Source organism: Centruroides sculpturatus, unplaced genomic scaffold (assembly GCF_000671375.1).
Source record: "Centruroides sculpturatus isolate CEXI.00-Female unplaced genomic scaffold, Cexi_2.0 scaffold1262, whole genome shotgun sequence".
NCBI classification, from domain to species: Eukaryota; Metazoa; Arthropoda; class Arachnida; order Scorpiones; family Buthidae; genus Centruroides; species Centruroides sculpturatus.
Genome location: NW_019385498.1, coordinates 235,730 through 246,450, shown reverse-complemented (window position 1 = coordinate 246,450; position 10,721 = coordinate 235,730). Strand labels below are relative to the sequence as shown.

The 10,721-nt window shown below is 31.7% G+C and overlaps 1 protein-coding gene across 1 annotated transcript in view; it reads left to right on the top strand.

Moving 5' to 3' along the window:
- Positions 1-1,425: 1,425 nt before the first annotated feature.
- Positions 1,426-10,721, top strand: part of LOC111639546 (60S ribosomal protein L5-A-like) — a 22,517-nt gene continuing 13,221 nt past the window's right edge. Inside the window, exon 1 of the mRNA XM_023385432.1 lies at positions 1,426-1,559. Coding sequence (XP_023241200.1) covers positions 1,557-1,559 — 3 coding nt within the window. The 5' untranslated portion in view covers positions 1,426-1,556. The remainder of the gene's footprint in view (positions 1,560-10,721) is intronic.

Here is a 10,721-nt window from a genome sequence, read left to right as displayed (position 1 = left end):
GCTGTTTCGTTTAGCTCTTTGTCCTCTAGGAACGCATTCCTCGCGTTAAGCGGGGTTTTGCTGTAATTGCAAACCTGAATACATGAGTTAGAAAGAAGTCTTTATATGTCATGTTAAAGAAAAGATTGATGTACCAATTTTTCCTGACGATAATGTTTTTGAAGACGTTGAATGTGATATGAATTTATATAACAAGAAAGATTTCGTGAAATGAAAGCTTTGAGATTGGCACTGGTAAATTTAGACCGCCGAGATGGATTAGGAGAGCGTGCTTTCCACGAGGCATTTAATTGGAATACAGTCGAAAAACATCGTGCAAACGAAATGTTGAAATTTGCGAATAATTGTAAGGAAATTATCGCAGCTCAAGAAGAATCACTAGAAGATTCCGGCAACACTATAAGATTAAATCAAGAGTAAGAAACAATATATAATCTTTGCAAAGATCAGCTTCTGAATAGATCTGAAATTAAGCGAGTACTTATTCAGGGAAAGTCTGCATGGGAAAAGGCACACTAATTAAGGCCATAGTAAAATCGGTAGGCAAAACCATAAGGAAAGATAACATCCAAATACTTGCTTCAACCGGTGCTGCAGCCATCAACATGAATGGTAAAATAATTCAGTTTCTAAGAATTCCAATTTGTTCTTTTAAATAAATAGTTGGAGAATCTCTTCGAAACTGTCAGGTTGCATCAAGCAGTACTCAATACAGTGACACCTCAATTTTCGTCGATAATCCGTCAGAAAACAATCGGCGATCCGAAACCGACGAAAACCGAGGCAATTATTTCCATATGAATTAATGTAACCAATTAATTAATTCTAGACACTCCGAAATACATGCCAAAAACACATTTTTTAGAGAATAAATATAGTGTTTAATACTCAAAACAATAAGAATTTAATATAAAATAAATGTAAAACACTAATGTAAAGAATAAATGAACATTTAACATGGCATTCGAAGGGCTGCTGGTTCTAAAAACTTTCTTTGGTCCATAATGGATCTGAAAAGAAAGGAAAGCAATGGAATTGTTTGGCGTTTTCAAAACTCTTTCCGCCCTGTGGGCACTAAGAAGGCTTCTTTTAACAAGCCCATTATGGGTTCGGCTAGGCCTACAATGGGGCGGCCGAACGGTGAGGGACGGGGCCCGACATATTTGGACGGACCACCACCCGAAAAATTCTTGAAGATTTTTCGACCCGTACGGATTCTATCCCGGTCCCCAGAGCGGTAGGCTGCCATCTTGACCACTAGGCCATCCGGCCGTCTCACTTTGAGGACCATAATGAATCTGGTCAAATTTTCAAAAGTTTTAATGTATAGTCAGGAAGCTTTTTAAAAATAATAAAGGAAACTAATAATCCTCTATGATTTTACGAAATACAGTTTCGGAAATCGACATAAGCGACATTAGAATGCAGCGAGCGATAATTGAAATAAAATGGTTGGCAACACTTTGTTATTCTTAGTTCTCGTGTGATAGAGATCACGTTGTCATTTTAGTCGCCCCTAAACCGAAGCTACCTGGGCATTTTACAAGGATTTAGTCATGGTATGTTAATTTTAAAAATAAAAATATTTGTAAAATTTGGCATCTTATTATTCGTTTTATAAAACAGTAAGCTTATCATTACTCTAAATTGTTCAGTGACATCGATGAATCTAGATTATAAAAGCAGTTAGGCTTATATCGTTGCTTTAGTTAAAATCATTTAAAATAAATATAATTTGAAAACATATTACGTATTTTTTAATCCAGTTTAATTGTTAAGGGTTTTTTCGTTGTGTTGTGGTGGTTTTAGTTTTTATTATACCATAATTACTACCAAATTTTTTACGAAGAAAAAGCACATATTGCATGTTGCTTGTGTCTTTTACGCTTGGAATTGGTTTAGGTTACTTTGTATTAATTGATATTGAAGGCCTTAAATTTTAAATTGGTTTTCGAGTGAAAGGACTGGAATATATAAAAATTGGAATAGATGAATAATCTGATAGTCATACGTGATAAATATTGGAGATTAAATGTATTGTTGTAGCTTCCAGCATTTTTCTTCCACCATCTGAACCAAATAAAGCCTATCCAATTTGATCATTCCACTATTTCTTCTTCCAATCAACTCCTTTGTTTTTGCCAAGGAAGAACTCTTCCATGCTTTTGGTATAAATACTTTGTGCTACATAATTATTAGGTCACATAAACTATTATGCGATAACTTTTGGTTGGTGTGATTTGGAGAAATTGGTATCCAACAAAGTTGAAGCTTGTGAGATAAAATCGATAAATGCATGCCAATATTATATGGAAACAAATATGACATTAGGAATGCAAAGTTGATAGGTCAGTGTAGATTTAAGAAGAATCCAATATAACATTTTTTAATTCCACTTATGTAATATACACTCAAAAATGAAAAATTTACATTGTTTAATATCTAGTGGCTCCACCATGAGCTTGAATAATAGATTCAATTTGCATTGGCGTGGATTTGACAAGTTGTGGAAACACACTAAAGGCTTATCTTTAGAAGCACTATAGGAATTTGCAAACATGGTTGCAGATTCCTATAGTGCTTCTAAAGTCACAAGAATTACAGTAGCAATATTGGTTACAGATGTCTGCAGTCAATATTGAAAAACTGATTCAGCAGTATTATATAGTGGAGTATTCTTAGCCCAACATATCATCCACTTCATTCCACAAGATTAAAATCTGGGGATTGAGGAGTCCAGGAAATGGTTTGAAATTCACTTGAATGCTCCTCCATCCAGTTCTGAATCATTTAGGAACACTATGGTGAGAAAAGATTGCAGGTGGTCCACCAAAATATCCACATACCTCTAATCAAGGCTATGGAGTCTGAGTCATCAAAAATCCTCCAATTCTAGATGTTTGTGGGGTCACAATTTAGTTCAAGCTTTGAAACCTAACTCCTGTGTTAAACCATCTGACTCCAAATACTACAGAAGTTATTTGCTTGTGCTAACGATAGATCTGACACCTAGCAGTATTAGCACAAAATACATAATGGCAGTGCTATGAGTATAGTCTGTGGTGTGTTAAAATTAGAAAGTGTTCAACCTACAATGATAAATAATAAGTATTGCTAGGTATTTGAATGTAAGTCTAAAGATTCATCAAACTCATACATATGTAGTACAGTCGACCCCCCTATAATTACGGTCCCTATAGTTACGATTCCTATAAAACTACGAAAAAATTGCTACCGGTATCCGTAAAAAATAGTAAAAGTTCCCTATAAACACCTCAAACGTCATCGGGAAGCCGAACTACTTTCCCGCCGTCCGTAGCGCCACGCTACGGAGAGATTTCTATCGTCTGGACAGTATTATATAAATTATATATAAATTAGGTACTGTACATATAATTATATATTAATTATATATAAATTAGGTACTGTATATATAATTATATATTAACTTATTGTAACTTTGTTATAATTAAATATATAATTTCCGCCGTCTAGCGTGGCGCCACGCTACGGAGATTTTTACGCTAACTATCGTCTGTCAGTATGTAAATTAGGTACCGTAAGTCTAATACAGTACTGTAATTTTATACATTTCTTATTCAACGGCGATTAAAATTATTTATATTAATGATGTCTCCGAAGTTCTACGAAGTTTTCACAGAAAAATAAGTTGTTAGAAATCGGCCGTGGTTTGCTGAGCTGTTCCGCGACGAAAACAATGTTGAGCAATGGCAATGTCGAATGGTGACACTCGGTAAGTAATCCTACAATTTTTTGTTTATAGCGTAGTTTATACGGATTATTCCCAAAAAATATATACGTATTTTGGAAATGTTGAGTCGGATTAGTCTAGAATCGATTAATTTTATGGAAGAAAATCTTTCAAACAGCCGTAGTCCGTAAACTTGATACGTGTCGGGTTGTGATTGGAAGGATTCGTAAGAAAGCGGATTCCTAGAGAATGGAACGTATCTCTATCTTATAGGGGGGTGACTGTACATATGCACACATTCCCAAAAGATAAATTACTGCAAAAAAGTGGGAAGTAAAACAAGTTATCACTTCAGTTTCACCAACATCTAATTTTGCTGAGCTTAAAATTATTTTATTTTTACAAATGTTTTCAACCTATTTATTATAGGCCAATGTCAGGTTTAATATTATAAATGTTCTAAAATGAAACATATCATTTTCAAATATTTCACATATTTAAAATTCAAAAAAATAATTTAACTTTAAAACATGACTGTGGAGTCGAGTTTTGGAGTTTTAAAGCTGGTATACACGGTAAGGAAATCCTCAAAGGATGTGCTTAACAGACGAAAAAAACTCGGATATTGAAAAACTCAGCTGGATTGAACGTAGTAATTTACAAAGCTTATTAAAATATCTCCCAACGTATAAAGAATTATTTTTATTTAAAAATGGATAGATAGAAAAAAAAATCACGGTTAATCCTCAAAGGATTTCCTTACCGTGTATACCAGCCTTAAAGGGGGAAAATTCATGCATATGTGTTAACACACATATGCATCTAATTTGTTTAATTTTTTTATTCTCTGTTCTAAGATATTAAACAATATCTCAGAATGGGTAAAGTTTAAGAAACTAAATTTGGCATGATAGCTTGTGTATAAAGGGGCGTTAATATTATTAAATTTTGGTTCTTAATCAAAGGTAGATAGGATGGAGATGTAGAAGGACTCGTGTCATATATCCAGTGTAATGGAGGACTTAATGACTATTTTACTTGTTATTAGCGTTCACAATTTTTTTTTTATAAAACTCGTCTATATATATATAATACTAAAGGTAACCTGAGTCAAAAAATGTAAAAATTTGGGAGGGGTCATTTTTTGATCGATCACTACACTTTCCACTATATAACAGCCAATAAAGTAAAAATTATCAAATACATATTTATATATTGACTATATCATTACTTAGAGGAGTCTTTTAGCTTTGGAATAAAAAAAGTTTCTATGTTCTATCTTTATTAGAACTCTATTTATTGAATCTTTTATTTGATGACATCAGAATTTCTAAGTCTATTTTGGTAACAGTCTGCACCTGGTCAGGGTTGGAGTTGGAGTCAGATGGTGAGGCAAAGTTTGAATCGGTAGATTTTTACATACAGGGATGTGGCTCCACAGTCCTGCTTTAAAATAAATTGAAAGAAGTATGTAGATTAAATAAATAAAATAAAAAAACAAATAAAACAAAGCTAACTAGAAAGAAACATGATTTAAAGATTTTTAAGCCCCTTTTTGTTTCTATTATGTATTTCCATGCTGTTGGAAGCACATTAGCATCCCTAGCATTTAGGCAACAGTTTTCCATTTTACTTTTATAAATTTCCACCTTTTCCATCTCCAATGCAATAGATGGAGAGTGCACTGTTTTATTGACTTTTGCCTCTTCCCATTTTACGACCATTCCCTCAGTCTATGCCATAATATTGTGTTGTTGTGTCCTTTGTTAACATTGTATCTATATTCTCGCAGCATACTGCCAGGTTTCTTCTAGTCACAACCACGTAATCTTTTTTGATTCCTAACTGTTGATTTTCAAATGGTATTCTATATACTCCAGCCTTCTCTTCCTTTTTTACACTGTCTTTATTGTTCCGTAGCAAGCTATAGATATTGGCTCTTTTATAGACCATTCTCGAGTTTTTATAAGAAAAGGAAATGAAAAACCGTCACTTAAACGCCGAGGATTCTAATGCGCCTCCAACAGCATGGAAATATATAATAGAAAAGGGAATGGAACTTAAAATCCTTTAAATCATGTTTATTTCTAGTTAGCTTTGTTTCCTATGTTTTATTTGTTTATTTAATATACACACTACTTTCAATTTATTTTAAAGTTAAATTANTTTCTCCATAAGAGAGATTTTTTTCAAATATTCGGATTATCATATATGCATGTGTTCTTCTTACTGGTCAGCACCACCACTGTTGTATATTGCGAATTCTATTTGATTTCCTCTACCATAAAATGTATTTTTAGTGCTACTTATGCACTAAAATACATTTTATAAATGATTATACATGCAACTTATTTATTAATTTAAATTAAATGAATACATATAATTTTCAATTTATTTTAAAGTTAAATTATTAATTTTTTTTCTGTTTCTAAAAAGATTCTAAAAAGTATTGTTTCAATAGAGAGAAAAAATATAAGCTCTGTTGTTTGTCCTTAAAACTATAAGCAACTTCATAGAAACTGGAACTGTAAATAATAATTACCTAAAGACACCTCAAACACTACTTTCAGCAGATAGCTTCTACAACATACAAACATTTGTATTCTGAAGCTGTCTGTGGACAGAGTGTTTGAAGTGTTTTTTAATGTAATTATTAGATTCAGATTGTTGATGTATAAAACCTGATTCTTTCAAGAAAGTTTCAACATTAATTAATAATGGTGAACCTATTAAAATTCAAAAGCACTGCATTTAAATAAATACAGTAGACCCCTCTATAACACGGGTTCATATAATGCGGATTTGTATATCACGGCGAAAAAATTGCGACCATATTCATATAAAGACGCTAAAAGAGACACGTAAAATGTGGTAAAACGTCATCACCGACTCATGTCGCAACAGGATTGGTCGAATCTGGACCAATAGTGGATGAGCAGCCGAATTACTTACACGCTACAGAGAGTTTAGGCTGGTAAGTTGAGTTTACTATCATCTGTATGGTATATAGGCCTAAATTAGGTACTGTAAGTCTAATTCACCACATCCAGAAAACCTTTGTAGCTCCAAGTGATACGTGTTTACACACCAGCAAACGTTTTCGACCCCATCTGAGTCTTCACCAGGCTACAGTTATGCGGAATGCGAAATTTAAGAATAAAATGGAACATTAATAATGTTCCATTTTATTCTTAAATTTGGTTTTCTAAATTTTGAATCGCATTCATGTAGTTTTATTGTTCCATTCTGCATGAGTTCGAATTCCGCATAACTGTAGCCTGGTGAAGACCCGGATGGGGTCAAAATGTTTGCTGGTGTGTAAACACGTATCACTGGAGCTACAAAGGTTTTTTGGATGTGGTGAATTGTGTTTACGAAAAGGTTCATTTCGTATATAGTAAGTCTAATACAGTACTGTAATTTTATACATTTCTTGTGAAAAAAAAAAAAAACATTTCTTATTCAACAGTCATAAAAATTATTTCTATTTCTATTAATGATGTCTTCAAAGTTTAACAAATTTTTCGTAGAAAAATAACTTATCAGAAAATGCGCCCGCCATTTGGTGCGCTGCTTCGCGACGAAAACAGGCTTAAGCAATGGCGTGGTCGAACAGTACACACTCGGTAAGTAATCCTGTAATTTTTTGTTTATAGCATAGTTTATACAGATTATTCCCAAAAAATTATACGTGTTTTAGAAATGTTGAGTGAAATTATAGTCTAGAATCGATTAATTTTATGGAAGAAAACCTTTCAAACAGCTGTAGTCCGTAAACTGCACATGTGCCAGGCTGTGATTGGCTCATGTATTTAAGGATTCCTACAATACAAAATTCTTATAAAGCAGAACATATCTACCACATTATAGGGGGATCGACTGTATAGATAAAAATACACAAAATAAAAATAGTCCTCAACAGTTAATAAATATTTTAAAATACAGAAGCATTTATAGATCATTGCACGGGTGTATCCAGGAGAGGTGTGATGTTGCAACATCCTCTTGATACCAAAGTAACCACTTTCATTACCTTAAAAAAAAAGTATAATAATGTTCAGCATTTGATTTCAATGGCAGAAAGTAGTCTTATATGAACAAAAAAGCTGAACAATTTAAATTGATATTTCTTGGAAACACATTCAAATCCAGACTAAGGATAACACTTGTCAACATGATTTTTTTTTTTTTTTCTTATATTTTATTAGCTAAACTATATACCATATTTACTTGCATATAAGATGACCTCGCATATAGGACAAGGTGTGACTTTAATTTTCTTTATTTTGATCTTTAAATTTATTAATACAATTCTAATATTTTGTTTAATCACAAATAAAATATCAAATGAACATAGATGCACACATTGTCCCGCAAAAATTACTGGTATTTTAAACTTTAAGGAAAAATCTTGTAAAATTGAGAACATAATTTGTTAAAACTGGACAATCAGAAACCTTTTATTGCAATTCTTAACAGTCAAATCCACTCTGTCGATTACACTTTCGAGTTTCTTTGAATTTTGATTTCCAAATAATCATCTGTTTTCATGTGGGAATGGATTAAAACTTATACTCCCGTATGATTTTAGAATTTCAATCTGGAATTCAATTCTATTGCTATTCATCTTTACTCCTGACAATACACAAGAACAATTCAAACAACCCAGATAAAATACTTGTTTTTAAATACAAGAGGGTAAGCAACCGTTAAAAAAATGCAAATACACAGTTCACAAAAATTATTTGCCAAAATGCAAGAAATCTTTTGCTCGCGTGTATAGGACAACCTAGGAATTTGAAGCTAAGATAAATGAATAAAAACCTTATCTTATATGTGAGTAAATACGATATGTTGTTTTGTGCTGATTATTAAACTTATTTCCAAATTTGGTCATTTTGTCATTCTTAAGAAATTCTCAATAATAATAATAATAATAATAGTAATAATAATAACAGCTTATTAAGTGTATATTTCCTCCTGATGTAATTGAAATAGTTTGTTAATTATGATTCAATAATTTGTAGTAAAAATAAAATATTGATGATGATTTCATACATTTTTTATTTCTCCATTTTAAATCACGCTTAACAAGGAGACTGTCAGATGTATAGGTTTCTGATTTGAAACTTGACAAGCACAAAGCCCTAAACACAAACAGATCCTTGTCCAAATAATAGGACCCACTTCACTTTTAAAAAATGGGCCTCTGAAAATTGAGTGTTTAGCTTATGTGTCTTTGAAAGTTTTACTTGTAATTTCAATAGCTGGATGATTAAGATGCTAGGCACAGGAACTACACAATATAGTTTGAGTCTTTCAATTTGACTTTTTTTTTATATGTAACAAAATTATTATATTATTTTATCATATCAGTAGCATTATTATTACTATTCCTTACATTTAAAACTTAGAAAACAAGACCTCTCTAATAACATGCTTTTTGTTGAAAATTTCTTAAATTTTGCAGGAGGTTTATGTATTAGGAGATTGATGCTATTAAATTTTGGTGATTATAGGTTGAGGGTGTGGGGAGATAAAGGGAGTCGTGTCCCCAGAAGGGTCATACTTAATGATGATTTTACTTGTTATTAGCATTTGCAATTTTTTATAAAACTTGCCTTTACCCTCAAAATTAAGCTTTTTGTCATTTTATAATAATAAAAAATATAATATTTTTTTAAAATAAAATACCATAACAGATGTAGCCACCAAATGTTGCTGGGAAAGTTCAGCAACTCATTGCTGGATTTTTATTATTGAAATTGTTTAAATAAAATTCATTATAAATGAAATTTTATTAAACTTATTAGATTAAATTATTAACAGTGCCATTGTGAGAATGAATGAGTATGTGAATGCAAGCAACACCATTGCAATACACAGTAACCAGTGTCTTGTTATGACAGTTGATTGTGTTTGTTTGTATCTAAGCAGTTTAAGTCTAAAAAAAAATTTATTTTTAGCCTTCTGCTGGTTTTATTTCTATTTTTGCTGGTCCACGGGTGTGAAAAGGTTGAAGAATGCTGGTTTAGATCCAAAGAAAATTCTGTTGTTACTTATTCCTACTTTTCACCATATATGATAGACTCCATAGATGATATCTAGAATATACTGATACATCCAATTCTACTTTTACATAACACATACTATATTACTATCTTTTTTTACACAAATTTTCTGAGAACTTGTTTGAATGCAAAAATGGGATACCATTTTTGCATTCAAACAAGTTCTCAGAAAATATTGGTTCTGTACTGTAAAATCAGTGAAAATAATAAGATAAACCAATTAACCCCTTTAATTAACATTGACATTTTTTATATTAATTTAATTAAACGTAAAAAATACTTAAAACTGAAAAAAAAAAACGAAAGAAATGCATTTATTTTGAAGAAAAAAGTTGGAAGTTTAAGTTCCTTTGTCTCCCATTTCTGCGAAATTTAACACCGATAAGTCATTGTTTACACAGCTGGAGTCAGATTTCCTGGGGCATTCTCAGACCTCTCGGGAGGACAAGGGTTTAACGTAGGGTGACTACTAACTAGGCCTATATTTTAAAAAAATTAAAAATTTTATTGCGATTTCCGACCACCCTAATTAATTAAATTTATATAAAATAGAATATATTAATTAAAAAAATTTAAAAACTATTGGAGGTCGTTTTTGACATCAGAAAGCAGCTTTAAATAACTTTACCAAAGTCAAATCTGTGCACTACAACTTTAGAACGATTAATTAAATTTGATAAAAAAAAACGCCCATTAAAAAACGATTAAGCCTTAATCGAGCCTTATCAAAGGCTAATTAGAATCGTGATAAAATTTTTTCGCGTGGGCAAAAAATTTTGAAAAATTTTGGGGACTTAAAAAACATTTCAAAAATTCAAAAAAAGAAAATTTAAACTTCCCTTAAGGACTGCGTTTTATGTAACGCTATGTAACTTGCCCGAGATATCTCGGGTTATATATATATAATATTAATCGGCTTAAGGGTTATATATATATAT